Genomic DNA, 19211 nt, shown 5'->3' with positions numbered 1-19211 from the left:
CCACTAACTCTAACTACTGTACCTAGCTAAAGCCTCTGACACACAATAGTTCTTTATTGGCTCTGGAGAAGGGTTTTTTTTTTTTAATAATATAAAGTCATTCTGGCGGCACGGTGGTGTAGTGGTTAGCGCTGTCGCCTCACAGCAAGAAGGTCCGGGTTCGAGCCCCGTGGCCGGTGAGGGCCTTTCTGTGTGGAGTTTGCATGTTCTCCCCGTGTCCGCGTGGGTTTCCTCCGGGTGCTCCGGTTTCCCCCACAGTCCAAAGACATGCAGGTTAGGTTAACTGGTGACTCTAAATTGACCGTAGGTGTGAATGTGAGTGTGAATGGTTGTCTGTGTCTATGTGTCAGCCCTGTGATGACCTGGCGACTTGTCCAGGGTGTACGCCGCCTTTCGCCCGTAGTCAGCTGGGATAGGCTCCAGCTTGCCTGCGACCCTGTAGAACAGGATAAAGCGGCTAGAGATAATGAGATGAGATGAGATAAAGTCATTCTCAATAAGCATCTTGCATCACTTTTACTATTATTTTCTGTTTAATTTCCTCACCCGATCATCCAGGTGGAGACTCCTGCCAAAACCGAGGCCCCTCCCCCAAACTAAGGCTCCTACCAAACCTGAGGCTCCTGTCCAGCCTGAAGCCCCTCCCCCAAACTGAAGCGCCCACCAAACCTGAAGCTCCTGTCAAGCCTGAGGCCACCCCAAACTGAGGCTCCTACTCAAACTAAGGCTCCTACCAAACTTGAACACTCCTGTCCAGCCTGAGCCCCCTCCCCCAGACTGTGGCTGCTACTAAACTGAGGCTTCAAACCAAACTGAAGCTCCTACCAAACCTGAAGCTCCTGTCCAGCCTGATGCCCCTCCTCCAAACAGAGGTTCCTATCTAAATGGAGGGTCCTACCAAATCTGAGGCCCCTGCCCAAACTGAGACTCCTACCAAACTGAGGCTCCAACTCAAACTATGGCTTCTACCCAAACTCAAGCTCCCACCAAAGCTGAGGCTCCTATCCAGCCTGAGGCCCCTCACCCAAATGGCGGTTCCTATCCAAATGCAGGCTCCTAAACAAATGGAGGCTCCTACTGAACCTGAGGCCCCTGCCCAAACTGAGACTCCTACCCAACCTGAAGCTTCTACTAAAGCTGAGGCCCCTGACCAAACTCAGGCCCCTGCCCAAACTGAGGCTTCTGCCCAATCTAAGGCTCCTCTCCACCCTCAGGCCCCTACCCAAACTAAGGCTCCTGCACAACTTGAGGTTCCTGCTCAGCTGTCCAACCAGGAGCTTTGTCCAGCAGGAGGATCTCTGGAACTGCTGCTGGAGTTCTTTCACAAAGCACTACTGGTGTTAAGAATCAGACCATTTCTCATCCCTCATTCTCATTATCTCTAGCCGCTTTATCCTTCTACAGGGTCGCAGGCAAGCTGGAGCCTATCCCAGCTGACTACGGGCGAAAGGCGGGGTACACCCTGGACAAGTCGCCAGGTCATCACAGGGCTGACACATAGACACAGACAACCATTCACACTCACATTCACACCTACGGTCAATTTAGAGTCACCAGTTAACCTAACCTGCATGTCTTTGGACTGTGGGGGAAACCGGAGCACCCGGAGGAAACCCACGCGGACACGGGGAGAACATGCAAACTCCACACAGAAAGGCCCTCGCCGGCCACGGGGCTCGAACCCAGGACCTTCTTGCTGTGAGGCGACAGCGCTAACCACTACACCACCGTGCCGCCTCAGACCATTTCATAAATGAATATTTTGCTGTAGAGCTGCAGTGTTTGTACAATTGCATGTTTTTGCTTCACTATTACTGTCACTATTCTGCTTCTTGCATTACTACTGTGAACTAACACTGAACATAATAATAATAATAATAATAATAATAATAATATCCAAGCTCGTGTTTCACTCTCACTAGTGCTCTGTAAGGCTTTTTCCTGGTGATATCTTTACCTGGAATTCTTCACTAGCATTCATCTCTATGGTTAGCATAAAACAGAAAACTACCTCCTCAATCTGAAAAATGGGCGTGTTACGACGTGATGACGTCACTACCGAAGCTCCACTCCAAACCAAGGCTCCCTCACTGAATAGTAGGCCTCTGTACTGATCATTTGACTCACTGATTCGATTCTTTTTAACCATCCTGAAATGAATCAAACCTTTCCAGAGTCAGTTTCACCATTCAGAGTGGCAAGATCCAGGGTGGAAAAAGTTTTTCCCCAGAATGAGAAAGGGGCTGGGAGTAAATCTGCCTTGCTACTGTTGTTTGTTGTATATTGTTGAAGAAAAAAAAATCAGACTATCTAACTAAACTGGTAATCAATCCTGATTTCCTGAACCACTACAAAATCACATCACGCCGAGGCCTTCGCAAAGAAAGTGAGGCATAGATCTTATTTTATTGCTTCTTTGTCTTGTCTTGCATAGGTGACTGGTAAGACATGGCATTTGTTTATCATCAAGAAACATCTCATTCTCATCATCTCTAGCCGCTTTATCGTGTTCTACAGAGTCGCAGGCAAGCCGGAGCCTATCCCAGCTGACTACGGGCGAAAGTCGGGGTACACCCTGGACAAGTCGCCAGGTCATCACAGGGCTGACACATAGACACAGACAACCATTCACACTCACATTCACACCTACGGTCAATTTAGAGTCACCAGTTAACCTAACCTGCATGTCTTTGGACTGTGGGGGAAACCGGAGCACCCGGAGGAAACCCATGGGGAGAACATGCAAACTCCGCACAGAAAGGCCCTCGCCGGCCACGGGGCTCGAACCCGGACCTTCTTGCTGTGAGGCGACAGCGCTAACCACTACACCACCGTGCCGCCCATCAAGAAACATGTCATACTACTAAATAATAACTATAGCAACTTGCATCACCGTGTGGTACGGCGCCTGCACCGTGTCCTGCTGCAAGACTCTGCAGCGCATCGTGAGAGCAGCTGAGAAGATCATTGGTGTCTCTCTCCCTTCTCTTATGGATATCTATAACTCCCGCCTCACCCGCAAAGCCATCAGGATTGCAGGTGACCCCACCCACCCATCTCACAGCCTCTTCAGTCTGCTGCCATCGGGGAGGAGACTGCGGAGTCTCCGGGCCAAAACCAGCAGGCTCAAGAACAGTTTCTTTCACCAGGCAGTCAGGAGGCTCAACTCCCTCCCTGTTCTGCCCCTCCTCCCCCCTCTGCCCCCTGCCACAGATTCTGCTCGCACACCCCCTGCCCCCCTTCAGCATCTGACATGTCACCCTCACAGTTTCCCCCCCCCAACACACACACACACACATACACACATACATACATCTCATCGTTCATTAACACACTGAACTCAGGGACCGCACATCTCACTTTACCTCGCCCATTTGCACTATTCTGCATTACCTCATCTTAACAGCTGCTAGTTTGTTTATACTGCTTATTTCATGTTTCATGTTTACCTGCTATACCTCAAGTGCCCTTGACTGTTTGGTTATTTGTACCAATTTATGTGTGTATGAGTGTTTAGTCTAGTTACTATCTAGAGTGTTTATACTGTTTATATTGTCTGTTTGAGTGTTTAGTCTGTCTTGTTATCTAGTGTTTATACTGTTTATTTATACTGTTTATATTGTTTGAGTGTTTAGTCTAGTTCATATCTAGAGTGTTTTATACTGTTTATATTGTCTGAGTGTTTAGTCTGTCCTGTTCTTATCTCGTGTTTATACTGTTTATTTATTCTGTTTATATTGTTTGAGTGTTTAGTCTGTCTAGTTCCTATCTAGAGTGTTTATACTATTTATATTGTTTGTTTTTTTCAATTATTCTCATCTCATCTCATTATCTCTAGCCGCTTTATCCTTCTACAGGGTCGCAGGCAAGCTGGAGCCTATCCCAGCTGACTACGGGCGAAAGGCGGGGTACACCCTGGACAAGTCGCCAGGTCATCACAGGGCTGACACACAGACACAGACAACCATTCACACTCACATTCACACCTACGGTCAATTTAGAGTCACCAGTTAACCTAACCTGCATGTCTTTGGACTGTGGGGGAAACCGGAGCACCCGGAGGAAACCCACGCGGACACGGGGAGAACATGCAAACTCCGCACAGAAAGGCCCTCGCCGGCCCCGGGGCTCGAACCCAGGACCTTCTTGCTGTGAGGCGACAGCGCTAACCACTACACCACCGTGCCGCCCTATTCTATTTTTATTCTATTTTTATTTATTGCATTGCCAGTTTGCACCGTGGGTCAGAGAGGACTGATATTTCATCTGTGCTGTATGTCGAGCATGTATAGCATATTTGACAATAAAGTTGACTTGACTTATAACAACTTTAACAGTTGAATAGTGCAAAAGTGGGGCATAATTTCATATTACAGTGTAATATATTAAATATGACATCAAGAAACATGTCATATTTAATATATTACACTGTAATATGAAATTATGCCCCACTTTTGCACTATTCAACTGTTAAAGTTGTTATAAGTTGCTATATATTATAGTTATTATTTAGTAATTATAGATGTAAGCTTAGTTAACCTGTCATTTAAATAGAGTATATTGTAAAGCATATTAACTTCAAAACAAGTATAAAGCATGTCAAATTAAACTTGCGAATAAAAACTAAAATTAAGCACTGTAAATGATATAAGGTGTTTCAAATTTAGTTTAGACACATGGTAATTGGTTTGGGATCTGCATATAAATTTTCTCATAGTCCCAGTAAATAAATATAATGGTATCCATCTGCCTTGTGTGTCTAATATTTGTATAATCGGATGAGGTTAATTAATCAGTCTGTGCTATGACTATAAGAAGGCCTGTGATTTTTTTTTCTTAACTGAAAGCAAGAGCAGCCATTGATTGCTGCTGTTCTTCGAAGTATTGTTTAACTGGAACATCTAATTTCATACTTAATTTAACATTTACATTTTTTCATGCAAATGAGGCTTCAATTAATTACATTTGCATACATATGCAGACTTATTAAACCAGAAATATAATCCTTTTATGTTGTTAGAACTAAATAGTTTATTTCACTGCCCTGAAGTTTATTTATTGTCATTGTGTTTTACACAACAAAATTGTTTTAATGACATCCTTAGTCTGTGCAAATATATGCAATTTATCCATCATCTGTAACCGCTTATCCTGTACAGGGTCACAGGAGCCTATCCCAGCTGACTATGGGCGAGAGGCGGGGTACACCCTGGACAAGTCACCAGGTCATCGCAGGGCTGACACATAGAGAAAAACAACCATTCACATTCACGGTCAATTTAGAGCCACCAATTAGCCTAACCTGCATGTCTTTGGGGGAAACCAGAGCACCTGGAGGAAACCCACACAGACATGGGGAGAACATGCAAACTCCATACAGAAAGGCCTTCGTTGGCCACTGGAGTCGAACCCAGGACCTTCTTGCTGTGAGGCAACAGTGCTAACCACTACATCATTTCTTTCCTGTTTAATCAAAACTATTACAAAGACAAGAATCCAATAATACCAGCACTGTTATTCATCAATATTATTATTTGTACAGTTTAGGAGAAGGCATGTTATAGATGCTATTCATCCAAAATAAACCTGAAAAGTCTATCTATCTATCTATCTATCTATCTATCTATTTGGTATGTCATAACAGTAATGTAGCCACTCTGACTTCCATCAGAGTTTTTAGGGAAGAATTACAGTAGTGGTTTCCTGTTGTCTTCTACTGAATTATTATAGAGGTTTTCTCCTCTCAACTATTCACACACATTCACACACACATGGGCAATTTAGAGGAGCCAGTTAACCTAACCACGTGTCTTTGGACTGTGGGGGAAACTGGAGCACCCGGAGAAAACCCACACAGATATGAGAAGAACATGCAAACTCCACACAGAAAGGCCCCCGTCAGCTGTGAGGTTCGAACCTAGAACCATCTGAAAAGTAATTAATCAAAATCTGAGTAACCTTGTTTCAACCTGTGCATTTGTTTGGCATTGCGGAATTTCTTTAGTTTACTAGATATTGTCCAAAATGCTTTTGAACATAAACAGAAAATACAGTGGTGCTTGAAAGTTTGTGAACCCTTTAGAATTTTCGATGTTTCTGCATAAATAGGATCTAAAACATCATCAGATTTTCACACAAGTCCTAAAAGTAGATAAAGAGAACCCAGTTAAACAAATGAGACAAAAACATTATACTTGGTCATTTATTTATTGAGGAAAATGATCCAATATTACATATCTGTGAGTGGCAAAAGTATGTGAACCTCTAGGATTAGCAGTTAATTTGAAGGTGAAATTAGAGTCAGGTGTTTTCAATCAATGGGATGACAATCAGGTGTGAGTGGGCACCCTGTTTTATTTAAAGAACAGGGATCTATCAAAGGCTGATCTTCACAACACATGTTTGTGGAAGTGTATCATGGCACGAACAAAGGAGATTTCTGAGGACCTCAGAAAAAGCATTGTTGATGCTCATCAGGCTGGAAAAGGTTACAAAACCATCTCTAAAGAGTTTGGACTCCACCAATCCACAGTCTGACAGATTGTGTACAAATGGAGGAAGTTCAAGACTATTGTTACCCTCTCCAGGAGTGGTCGACCAACAAAGATCACTCCAAGAGCAAGGCGTGTCATAGTCGGCGAGGTCACAAAGGACCCCAGGGGAACTTCTAAGCAACTGAAGGCCTCTCTCACATTGGCTAATGTTAATGTTCATAAGTCCACCATCAGGAGAACACTGAACAACAATGGTGTGCATGGCAGGGTTGCAAGGAGAAAGCCACTGCTCTCCAAAAAGAACATTGCTGCTCATCTGCAGTTTGCTAAAGATCACGTTGACAAGCCAGAAGGCTATTGGAAAAATGTTTTGTGGACGGATGAGACCAAAATAGAACTTTTTGGTTTAAATGAGAAGCGTTGTGTTTGGAGAAAGGAAAACACTGCATTCCAGCATAAGAACCTTATCCCATCTGTGAAACATGGTGGTGGTAGTATCATGGTTTGGGCCTGTTTTGCTGAATCTGGGCCAGGACGGCTTGCCATCATTGATGGAACAATGAATTCTGAATTATAGCAGCGAATTCTAAAGGAAAATGTCAGGACATCTGTCCATGAACTGAATCTCAAGAAAAGGTGGGTCATGCAGCAAGACAACGACCCTAAGCACACAAGTCGTTCTACCAAAGAATGGTTAAAGAAGAATAAAGTTAATGTTTTGGAATGGCCAAGTCAAAGTCCTGACCTTAATCCAATCGAAATGTTGTGGAAGGACCTGAAGCGAGCAGTTCATGTGAGGAAGCCCACCAACATCCCAGAGTTGAAGCTGTTCTGTACAGAGGAATGGGCTAAAATTCCTCCAAGCCGGTGTGCAGGACTGATCAACAGTTACTGCAAACGTTTAGTTGCAGTTATTGCTGCACAAGGGGGTCACACCAGATACTGAAAGCAAAGGTTCACATACTTTTGCCACTCACAGATATGTAATATTGGATCCTTTTCCTCAATAAATAAATGACCAAGTATAATATTTTTGTCTCGTTTGTTTAACTGGGTTCTCTTTATCTACTTTTAGGACTTGTGTGAAAATGTGATGATGTTTTAGGTCATATTTATGCAGAAATATAGAAAATTCTAAAGGGTTCGCAAACTTTCAAGCAACACTGTATACAAATAACACAAAGCCCCTAAAATCCCAAAATATTTTTTTAATCTTGCGGGAACAGGATAATTGTCCAAAAAGGTGATTTTTTTTTAAATCTTGTGCACACAAGATAACTATCAGAAAAACTTATCATCTTGTGCACACAAATCTTGTCAGAATGAGTTAACTGGGGCGGCATGGTGGTGTAGTGGTTAGCACTGTTGCCTCACAGCAAGAAGGTTCTGAGTTCCAGCCCAGTGGTTGATGGGGGCCTTTCTGTGTGGAGTTTGCATGTTCTCCCCATGTCTGCGTGGGTTTCCTCCGGGTGCTCCGGTTTCCCCCACAGTCCAAAGACATATAGGTTAGGCTAATCGGTGTCTCTAAATTGACTGTAGGTGTGAATGTGAGTGTGAATAGTTGTTTGTCTCTATACGTCAGCCCTGCGATGACCTGGTGACTTGTCCAGGATGTACCCCGCCTCTCGCCCATAGTCAGCTGGGATAGGCTCTAGCTTGCCCGCGACCCTGCACAGGATAAGTGGTTATGGATAATGGATGGATGAGTTAACTGTCTTGGGTACACACGATAATTGTCAAGAAAGATGTTTATTTATGCTGCGTTCATGTGCTATGGGAAGATGATATTTTCCAGTTGGGAAGTGGTATTTACCAGTGTGTTGTGTTCACATGCTTTTGTTGTTGTTGACAAAGGACGCGGACTGCTAGTTAGCAATGTTAGCAATAGCGTCTGCTCTGGAAAGGTAAAAACAAACCATAACACATTTTTAAAGGAAACGGATTTCTAACGTATTATATTACACTTGTTAATGACGCAACATTGCATAGACACCAAAAACTACCCACTAGTACTAATAAAAAAAAAACTTTAGTAGCGTACAATGCTTATCATTCAAGTGTCTTGTACCGCTCGCCGCCATGTTGAAAAGGTTAAAGTTTATCTCATCTCGGCAACTCGAGTTTTCTACGAGTTGCCCAGTGGAAAATACCACAAGAGGGGGCGTTCATGTGTGCTTTCCATGTCGGCGTTTGGTATTTACCATAATTCCCATAGCACATGAACGCACCATTATCTTGTGCACACAAGATAATTATCTTATCAGGAAAATTTATTATCTTGTGCAAACAAGTAAATTATCTTATAGGAATGAGTTAACTGTCTTGGGTACACAAGATAATTGTCCAGAAAGGTGTTTTTTGTTTGTTTGTTTGTTTGTTTGTTTGTTTGTTTGTTTGTTTGTTTTTTACTTTTGTTCACACAAGATAATTATCTTATCAGGAAAAGTTATTATCTTGTGGCAATGAGTAAATTGTCTTGGGTACACAAGGTAATTGTCAAGAAAGATGTTTATTTATCTTGTGCACACAAGATAATTATCTTATCAGGAAAAGTTATTATCTAGTGCACACAAATAAATTATCTTGTAGGAATGAGTTAACTGTCTTGGGTACACAAGATAAGTGTCCAGAAAGATTTTTTTTTTTTACTTTTGTTCACACAAGATAATTATCTGATCGGAAAAAGTTATTATCTTGTGGGAATGAGTAAATTGTCTTGAGTACACAAGATAATTGTCTAGAAAGGTGTTTTTTTGTTTGTTTTTTGTTTTTTACTTTTGTTCACACAAGATAATTATCTTATCAGGAAAAGTTATTATCTTGTGCACACAAGTAAATTATCTTGTAGGAATGAGTTAATTGTCTTGGGTACACAAGATAATTGTCCAGAAAGGTGTTTTTTTTTTTTTTACTTTTGTTCACACAAGATAATTATCTGATAGGAAAAAGTTATTATCTTGTGGGAATGAGTAAATTATCTTGAGTACACAAGATAATTGTCAAGAAAGATGTTTATTTATCTTGTGCACACGAGATAATTATCTTATCAGGAAAAGTTATTATCTTGTGCACACAAGTAAATTATCTTGTAGGAATGAGTTAACTGTCTTGGGTACACAAGATAATTGTCCAGAAAGGTGTTTTTTTTTTTTACTTTTGTTCACACAAGATAATTATCTGATAGAAAAAAGTTTTATATCTTGTGGGAATGAGTAAATTGTCTTGAGTACACAAGATAATTGTCAAGAAAGATGTTTATTTATCTTGTGCACACGAGATAATTATCTTATCAGGAAAAGTTATTATCTTGTGCAAACAAGTAAATTATCTTATAGGAATGAGTTAACTGTCTTGGGTACACAAGATAATTGTTCAGAAAGGTGTTTTTTGTTTGTTTGGCTTTTTTTTTTTTTACTTTTGTTCATACAAGATAATCATCTTATCAGGAAAAGTTATCTTGTGCACACAAGTAAATTATCTTGTAGGAATGAGTTAACTGTCTTGTGCACACAAGATAAGTGTCCAGAAAAGTTTTTTTTAATCTTGTTGGTATAATTCGAAAAATCACCTTCTGAGACTTTAGGGGCTCAGTAAACCAGTGGAAGTAGTGCACTGTGTATTGAGCTCTTCCTGCGTGGTTGAAATCTGAAACTGATTCGTTTTTGCGAATCAATTCTGTCGATTCACTTAAGCGAGTCATTTAAGTAGGAATCGTTTGAGAATCACTCAGTGTGTGAAACAGTGCGCCGCCTCTGATCGCTGCACAAGGCGTTTCCTTCGCCTCCGAGACAGCGCGAGTCCGGGCTCCAGCATGGCTCTGAGCGGTGAGCCGAGCATGCCCGGTGTGTGAGCGGTTCCTCACCGGTTCCTCCGTCAAGCTCAGTGACGGTCAGAGACTCAGACTGACCGGTTCCTGCGCGGATGCGAACCAGAACCCCAGCGCTCCGAGTGAGTGAGTGAGTGAGTGAGAGAGAGAGAGAGCGCGATCTGTCCGTCCGTCCGCCCGCCGGGATGGAGGAGCCGCAGCAGTTTCACCGCGAGGAGATAAACGGCACCGTGTGGGAAGTTCCGGTCAAATACGGGCGATTAAAGCAGATCGGAACCGGAGCCTACGGAACAGTGTGGTGAGTGAAGGCGGGTGTTTGCAGTTAAAGCTGGGATGATCCATTATATAATCCCGTGTAGTGTTTACTAATGCTGTCCTAACACTGCCATAAGCAGTTGTTTGGAAATTTCTCCAGATGTTGTGTTATGCTTAAGAGTTTCCGCCCTTTATTCTCTACTGTAAACATTTGCAGTCATTTCTCTCCGCTCAGGTCTCTTACGGTAACACCATCCTGCCTTTACCCTGCCTTCAATCTGCCTTTACCCTGCCTTTACCCTGCCTTCAGCCTGCCTTCAATCTGCCTTTACCCTGCCTTCAGCCTGCCTTTACCCTGCCTTCAGCCTGCCTTCAATCTGCCTTTACCCTGCCTTCAATCTGCCTTTACCCTGCCTTCAATCTGCCTTTAGCCTGCCTTCAATCTGCCTTCAGCCTGCCTTTATACTGCCTTCAATCTGCCTTCAGCCTGCCTTCAATCTGCCTTCAGCCTGCCTTCAATCTGCCTTCAGCCTGCCTTCAATCTGCCTTCAGCCTGCCTTCAGCCTGCCTTTATACTGCCTTCAATCTGCCTTCAGCCTGCCTTTAGCCTGCCTTCAGCCTGCCTTTATACTGCCTTCAATCTGCCTTCAGCCTGCCTTCAATCTGCCTTCAGCCTGCCTTCAATCTGCCTTTACCCTGCCTTCAATCTGCCTTTACCCTGCCTTTACCCTGCCTTCAATCTGCCTTTACCCTGCCTTCAATCTGCCTTCAGCCTGCCTTCAATCTGCCTTTACCCTGCCTTCAGCCTGCCTTTACCCTGCCTTCACCCTGCCTTCAATCTGCCTTTACCCTGCCTTCAATCTGCCTTTACCCTGCCTTCAATCTGCCTTTACCCTGCCTTCAATCTGCCTTTATACTGCCTTTATACTGCCTTCAGCCTGCCTTCAGCCTGCCTTCAGCCTGCCTTCAATCTGCCTTCAGCCTGCCTTTACCCTGCCTTCAATCTGCCTTTACCCTGCCTTCAATCTGCCTTTAGCCTGCCTTCAATCTGCCTTCAATCTGCCTTCAGCCTGCCTTTACCCTGCCTTCAATCTGCCTTTAGCCTGCCTTCAGCCTGCCTTTACCCTGCCTTCAATCTGCCTTTACCCTGCCTTCAATCTGCCTTTACCCTGCCTTCAATCTGCCTTTACCCTGCCTTCAATCTGCCTTTAGCCTGCCTTCAATCTGCCTTTAGCCTGCCTTCAGCCTGCCTTCAATCTGCCTTCAATCTGCCTTCAGCCTGCCTTCAATCTGCCTTCAGCCTGCCTTCAGCCTGCCTTTATACTGCCTTCAATCTGCCTTCAGCCTGCCTTCAATCTGCCTTTACCCTGCCTTCAATCTGCCTTTAGCCTGCCTTCAGCCTGCCTTTATACTGCCTTCAATCTGCCTTCAGCCTGCCTTCAATCTGCCTTCAGCCTGCCTTCAATCTGCCTTCAGCCTGCCTTCAATCTGCCTTCAGCCTGCCTTCAATCTGCCTTTAGCCTGCCTTCAATCTGCCTTTACCCTGCCTTCAATCTGCCTTTACCCTGCCTTTACCCTGCCTTCAATCTGCCTTCAATCTGCCTTCAGCCTGCCTTTATACTGCCTTCAATCTGCCTTCAGCCTGCCTTCAATCTGCCTTCAGCCTGCCTTCAGCCTGCCTTTATACTGCCTTCAATCTGCCTTCAGCCTGCCTTCAATCTGCCTTTACCCTGCCTTCAATCTGCCTTTAGCCTGCCTTCAGCCTGCCTTTATACTGCCTTCAATCTGCCTTCAGCCTGCCTTCAATCTGCCTTCAGCCTGCCTTCAATCTGCCTTCAGCCTGCCTTCAATCTGCCTTCAGCCTGCCTTCAATCTGCCTTTACCCTGCCTTCAATCTGCCTTTACCCTGCCTTCAATCTGCCTTTACCCTGCCTTCAATCTGCCTTTACCCTGCCTTCAGCCTGCCTTTACCCTGCCTTTACCCTGCCTTCAATCTGCCTTTACCCTGCCTTCAATCTGCCTTTACCCTGCCTTCAATCTGCCTTCAGCCTGCCTTTATACTGCCTTTATACTGCCTTCAGCCTGCCTTCAGCCTGCCTTCAATCTGCCTTCAGCCTGCCTTCAGCCTGCCTTTACCCTGCCTTCAATCTGCCTTTAGCCTGCCTTCAGCCTGCCTTTATACTGCCTTCAATCTGCCTTTAGCCTGCCTTCAGCCTGCCTTCAATCTGCCTTCAGCCTGCCTTCAATCTGCCTTTAGCCTGCCTTCAATCTGCCTTTACCCTGCCTTCAATCTGCCTTTACCCTGCCTTCAATCTGCCTTTACCCTGCCTTCAATCTGCCTTCAGCCTGCCTTCAATCTGCCTTTACCCTGCCTTCAGCCTGCCTTTACCCTGCCTTTACCCTGCCTTCAATCTGCCTTTACCCTGCCTTCAATCTGCCTTTACCCTGCCTTCAATCTGCCTTTACCCTGCCTTCAATCTGCCTTCAGCCTGCCTTTATACTGCCTTTATACTGCCTTCAGCCTGCCTTCAGCCTGCCTTCAATCTGCCTTCAGCCTGCCTTCAGCCTGCCTTTACCCTGCCTTCAATCTGCCTTTAGCCTGCCTTCAGCCTGCCTTTATACTGCCTTCAATCTGCCTTTAGCCTGCCTTCAGCCTGCCTTTATACTGCCTTCAGCCTGCCTTCAGCCTGCCTTTACCCTGCCTTCAATCTGCCTTTACCCTGCCTTTACCCTGCCTTCAATCTGCCTTTAGCCTGCCTTCAGCCTGCCTTTATACTGCCTTCAGCCTGCCTTCAGCCTGCCTTCAATCTGCCTTCAGCCTGCCTTCAGCCTGCCTTTACCCTGCCTTCAATCTGCCTTTAGCCTGCCTTCAGCCTGCCTTTATACTGCCTTCAATCTGCCTTCAGCCTGCCTTCAATCTGCCTTTAGCCTGCCTTCAATCTGCCTTTAGCCTGCCTTCAATCTGCCTTCAGCCTGCCTTCAGCCTGCCTTCAATCTGCCTTTACCCTGCCTTCAATCTGCCTTCAGCCTGCCTTCAGCCTGCCTTTATACTGCCTTCAATCTGCCTTCAGCCTGCCTTTACCCTGCCTTCAATCTGCCTTCAGCCTGCCTTCAATCTGCCTTCAGCCTGCCTTCAATCTGCCTTCAATCTGCCTTCAGCCTGCCTTCAATCTGCCTTCAGCCTGCCTTCAGCCTGCCTTTATACTGCCTTCAATCTGCCTTCAGCCTGCCTTCACCCTGCCTTCAGCCTGCCTTTACCCTGCCTTCATTCTGCCTTTACCCTGCCTTCAGCCTGCCTTCAGCCTGCCTTCACCCTGCCTTCACCCTGCCTTCAGCCTGCCTTTACCCTGCCTTCAATCTGCCTTCAGCCTGCCTTTACCCTGCCATCATTCTGCCTTCAGCCTGCCTTCAGCCTGCCTTCAATCTGCCTTTACCCTGCCTTCATTCTGCCTTCATTCTGCCTTCATTCTGCCTTCAGCCTGCCTTCAGCCTGCCTTCAGCCTGCCTTTAATCTGCCTTCAGCCTGCCTTTAATCTCCCTTTACCCTGCCTTCAATCTCCCTTCACCCTGCCTTCAGCCTGCCTTCAGCCTGCCTTTACCCTGCCTTTACCCTGCCTTTACCCTGCCTTTACCCTGCCTTCAGCCTGCCTTTACCCTGCCTTCAGCCTGTCTTCAACCTGCCTTCAGCCTGTCTTCAACCTGCCTTCAGCCTGTCTTCAACCTGCCTTCAGCCTGCCTTCAATCTACCTTTACCCTGCCTTCAATCTGCCTTTACCCTGCCTTCAATCTGCCTTTACCCTGCCTTCAATCTGCCTTTACCCTGCCTTCAATCTGCCTTTACCCTGCCTTCATTCTGCCTTCAGCCTGCCTTCAGCCTGCCTTCAGCCTGCCTTCAGCCTGCCTTTACCCTGCCTTCAATCTGCCTTCAGCCTGCCTTCAGCCTGCCTTCAGCCTGCCTTTAATCTGCCTTCAGCCTGCCTTTAATCTCCCTTTACCCTGCCTTCAATCTCCCTTCAGCCTGCCTTTACCCTGCCTTTACCCTGCCTTCAGCCTGCCTTTACCCTGCCTTCAGCCTGTCTTCAACCTGCCTTCAGCCTGCCTTCAATCTACCTTTACCCTGCCTTCAATCTGCCTTCAGCCTGCCTTCAATCTGCCTTCAGCCTGCCTTCAATCTGCCTTCAGCTTGCCTTCAGCCTGCCTTTAATCTGCCTTCAGCCTGCCTTTAATCTGCCTTCACCCTGCCTTCAGCCTGCCTTTACCCTGCCTTTACCCTGCCTTCAGCCTGCCTTTAATCTGCCTTCAGCCTGCCTTCAGCCTGTCTTCAATCTACCTTTACCCTGCCTTCAGCCTGCCTTCAGCCTGCCTTCAGCCTGCCTTCAGCCTGCCTTCAGCCTGCCTTTACCCTGCCTTCAATCTGCCTTCAGCCTGCCTTTACCCTGCCTTCAGCCTGCCTTCAGCCTGCCTTCAGCCTGCCTTCAGCCTGCCTTCAGCCTGCCTTCAACCTGCCTTTACCCTGCCTTCAGCCTGCCTTCGCCCTGCCTTCAATCTGCATTTCACCTGCCTTTACCCTGCCTTCTGTCTGCCTTTACCCTACATTTACCCTGCCTTCAATCTGCCTTTGCCCTGCTTATAGATTCTTTTTCCTTCCTTTTCCAGTCTTTTGCTTATCATTTGCCTGCTTGTTGCACAACCCTTATCTGTCTTTTACTTGTCTTTACCCATCTTTTTCTTTTGCCTGTCTTTTGTCCATCCTTTGCTCATATTCTTTACATTTTGTAATTTTTTTTTCTCCTGTCTTATGGTTGTCTTTGACTAGTCCTTTGCCCATTTTTGCACATCTTTTGCCCTTTTTCCCCTGTCCTTTACTTGTTTTTTTTTCCCCTGTCCTTTACTTGTTTTTTTCCCCTGTCCTTTACTTGTTTTTTTCCCCTGTCCTTTACTTGTCTTTGCCTGTCTTCTAACTCCCATGTTCAGCTGATTTGTCAATGGATCCAACTTATCATTAGATAAAAATGGACAAGCTGAAATGTTGTGAACCACTTATGTAACCATGGATTATGAATCATACTGTTTAGTGGAAAATGAAACACAATAATGCAAATGCATTAAGAATACACTTTCACTTGTACCATTAATAATCGCCAGAAGCATGTTTACAAATGAAATGTCATGAGTTTGGGTCCGACATGCTGTAACACACACACACTTCCTGTGAGGTTCTATGGAAACTAACAAGACACTAAATCTGAAAGGAAAAGGGGTTTGAAACCCCTGATGTTGTTCACAGAGCCAACAGAAAAAAAAGCTCTTACAGTCGAGTCAGATAATGACTTACACTGTATCTTACCCATTTACTGACTAAAACAGAGCCGTATCTTGCATAAGTATCATCTCAGCTGTGTGTTGGGGATTCATATGTGTTATATATGTGAAAAGAGCATTACAAAGTTTTATAAACGTGTGCATCAAATATGACTTGGATCTTCTTGTTAAGCTTCACTTACATTTAAGTCAAACTACAACCGCCTACACTCTCAAACAGCCACAGAGCTGCAGGATGACATTTGCACAATGTAGTGGTTTACATTAACAAGACTTTCACGCTGATGTTCCATTGAGCTGTCAAAACACCCACTAACACACTTCAGCTAAGGCTTAAGGCAAGACACTACAGGTGTGTGTGTGTGTGTATATATTATATATATATATATATATAAATTAGTGTGTGTATATGTATAAGAGAGAGAGAGTATATATACACACACATACACGGTACCATACAAAACTCTTAGGCACCCTATATTTTTCATACAAACTTTGCTATAGATTTCTGTTTTATGATTTCTACATTATCGAGTCAGTACAAAAACATTTTAGAGTCCAAAAGTTTGTTTTCCAGCACAAGATTAAATGTTACAGAAAAAAAAAGGTTTGTATCTGAGCAGCATATTACATAAGAGAGCACTTTTCAGATGAAAAAATAAAACATAATGAAGGCTGCTGGGTTTTGGTGCAAAATGAAGACGCGAGTGTGACAGTCAAATGCCGCTTTTCCACTACCAACGCGGCTGAGTTGGGCTGAGCTGTGCCGTGCTGAGTTGGGCTGAGTCGGGCTGAGCGGGGCTGTTGGAGTTGCATTTCGACTACAACCGCGCTGAACCGTGCTGGCTGGAAGTGGGTGGACACATTGGGTGGAGTTAGCGAAAGTGGGTGGACGTCACGTGATGTCGTTAGGCGGCGCAAACAGTGACATCAGTGACCTTTTAAGCGGTAGTCTCACGACCCGGAGAGTAAACAATAAACATGGAGGACATGGAGTCGTTAGTGTTGCTGGTCTTGGTGCTGTGGCTTGTTGTCACCGACAACGCCAACAGATACTGGCAAGAGCGTATAGATGAGGCGAGGCGCATAAGGCTTCAGAAATTCTCGTAATTCGTAATTCTTCTTCTTCCGGGTTTATGGTGTTTACAGATCCCAGCGTGCTCGTGGGGCGTGTGTGGGCATGTGAGGACACTCCTCCTCACCAATCAGTGCACAGGGGAGTGTCTCCTCACACCCCTAGCCCCACTCGGCTCGGTTTGGCTCGCTTCAGCCTCACTCCAAAACCGTGCGAGTTTTGGGTGCTGAGTAGGGCTGAAGCAAGCTGAGTCGTGCTGCTCTAAGGTAGTCGAAACGCGAGCCGTGTCGGGCTGAAGCGAGCTGAAGTGAGCTGAAAAAGGGTAGTGGAAAAGGGCCAAAAGTGTTCAGAAGAACTGTGGCTGCTTCTGTAAGATGCTCAGTAAAACTTACAGCTCATTTCCGCATAAAACTGCACTCATTGTACCTGAGACTACTATTTTTTTCTTTAAAGCAAAGGGTTGTCTCACACCAAATATTGACTTTTTAAATTTATTATGGGGCGGCACGGTGGTGTAGTGGTTAGCACTGTCGCCTCACAGCAAGAAGGTCCGGGTTCGAGCCCCGTGGCCGGCGAGGGCCTTTCTGTGCGGAGTTTGCATGTTCTCCCCGTGTCCGCGTGGGTTTCCTCCGGGTGCTCCGGTTTCCCCCACAGTCCAAAGACATGCAGGTTAGGTTAACTGGTGACTCTAAATTGACCGTAGGTGTGAATGTCAGTGTGAATGGTTGTCTGTGTCTATGTGTCAGCCCTGTGATGACCTGGCGACTTGTCCAGGGTGTACCCCGCCTTTCGCCTGTAGTCAGCTGGGATAGGCTCCAGCTTGCCTGCGACCCTGTAGAAGGATAAAGCGGCTAGAGATAATGAGATGATATATATAATATGGGTGGCACGGTGGTGTAGTGATTAGCACTGTCGCCTCACAGCAAGAAGGTCCGGGTTCGAGCCCCGTGGCCGGCGAGGGCCTTTCTGTGCGGAGTTTGCATGTTCTCCCCGTGTCCGCGTGGGTTTCCTCCGGGTGCTCCGGTTTCCCCCACAGTCCAAAGACATGCAGGTTAGGTTAACTGGTGACTCTAAATTGACCGTAGGTGTGAATGGTTGTCTGTTACCCCTTTTCCACCAAATCAGTTCCAGGGCTGGTTCGGGGCTGGTGCTGGTTCACAACTCGTTCAACTTGCGAGCCAGCTGAGAACCAGTTTGCTTTTCCATAGCTCGCAGTGCTAAGCGGATCCACGTCATTATGTCGCTGTATACGTCATTACGTCGCTACGTTTACATAAACCTTGGCGCGAATATCAAAGCAAAAACAACACGGAAGAAGCAGCAACAACAACAATAATAATAATAATAATAATGGATGACTTTGCGTTTGTACAGCTGCTGCTTCTCGTCGCTTAAAAATGGCGACCTTTCGCGGTCTTGCTATTGTTGTTGGTCTTAACAACTCCGCCGCCCCGGTTCTTTCCTCTGGCCCAGCAGAGAGTTGGTGCTAGCCTGGAACCGGTTTTTCTGGCCCCAGAGCCAGTTCTTTGTCAGTGGAAACAGAAAACCCGGTTCCAAACTAAGCACTGGCCCTGAACCAGCCCTGGAACTGCTTTGGTGGAAAAGGGGCATATATATATCTGTTCATATCTACTGCATCTGTATACTTTACATTGGGAGTCCAAAATCTCAGAGTGCTTTATCTAAAAGGTTAAAAATTAAAAAAAATCCACAAGCATAAGTAATATGTATAAGGATAAAAGAACTTAAAAATAAAAGATTAAACATTTTGAAGCTTGTGAAGCATCACAGTGAAGATAAATGTTAAAACATGTAAATACAACAATGAATAAACAACGTTAATAAAACAGTCCACAGTTAGTGAAACAGTGTATGAATTAAAACACTCAATAGATTCATCCCAGACAGAAATGATGTTTGGATCCATGAATAATCCAGTTTCAATGGGTAGGGCTTTAATCTGGATTTAAAAACATGTAGAAACTGTGTTCCTCATATTTCAGAGATTAAGGGTGATATGAGCAAAACATGTACTGCTAGCTGAGCTGCGATAGATCCGAAGAATTAATAGTAAACCCTCCTGAGCTGAACAAAGTGCTCGAGCTGGATTAAACCATTTCAGAAGATGAGTCAGAGCTAAATCATGCACAGCTTTAAACCTTATTCAACACAAAATGTAATGGGTAGCTAGAGTAATTTGAGTACAGACTATGCGGTGTACAGATAAGTGTACAACTCC

The 19211-nt window shown here is 45.2% G+C and overlaps 1 protein-coding gene across 2 annotated transcripts in view; it reads left to right on the top strand.

Moving 5' to 3' along the window:
- The first annotated feature begins 10234 nt into the window (after positions 1 to 10234).
- mapk13 (mitogen-activated protein kinase 13) overlaps positions 10235 to 19211 on the top strand; it is a 64042-nt gene continuing 55065 nt past the window's right edge. Inside the window, exon 1 of one of the 2 annotated variants that reach the window (XM_060932377.1) lies at positions 10235 to 10618. In XM_060932377.1, coding sequence (XP_060788360.1) covers positions 10506 to 10618 — 113 coding nt within the window. In that variant the 5' untranslated portion in view covers positions 10235 to 10505. The remainder of the gene's footprint in view (positions 10619 to 19211) is intronic. The other variant, XM_060932376.1, reaches the window with a different exon arrangement.

This window comes from Neoarius graeffei, chromosome 10 (genome assembly GCF_027579695.1).
Source record: "Neoarius graeffei isolate fNeoGra1 chromosome 10, fNeoGra1.pri, whole genome shotgun sequence".
NCBI lineage: Eukaryota > Metazoa > Chordata > Actinopteri > Siluriformes > Ariidae > Neoarius > Neoarius graeffei.
This window is presented reverse-complemented; position numbering and strand designations above follow the sequence as displayed.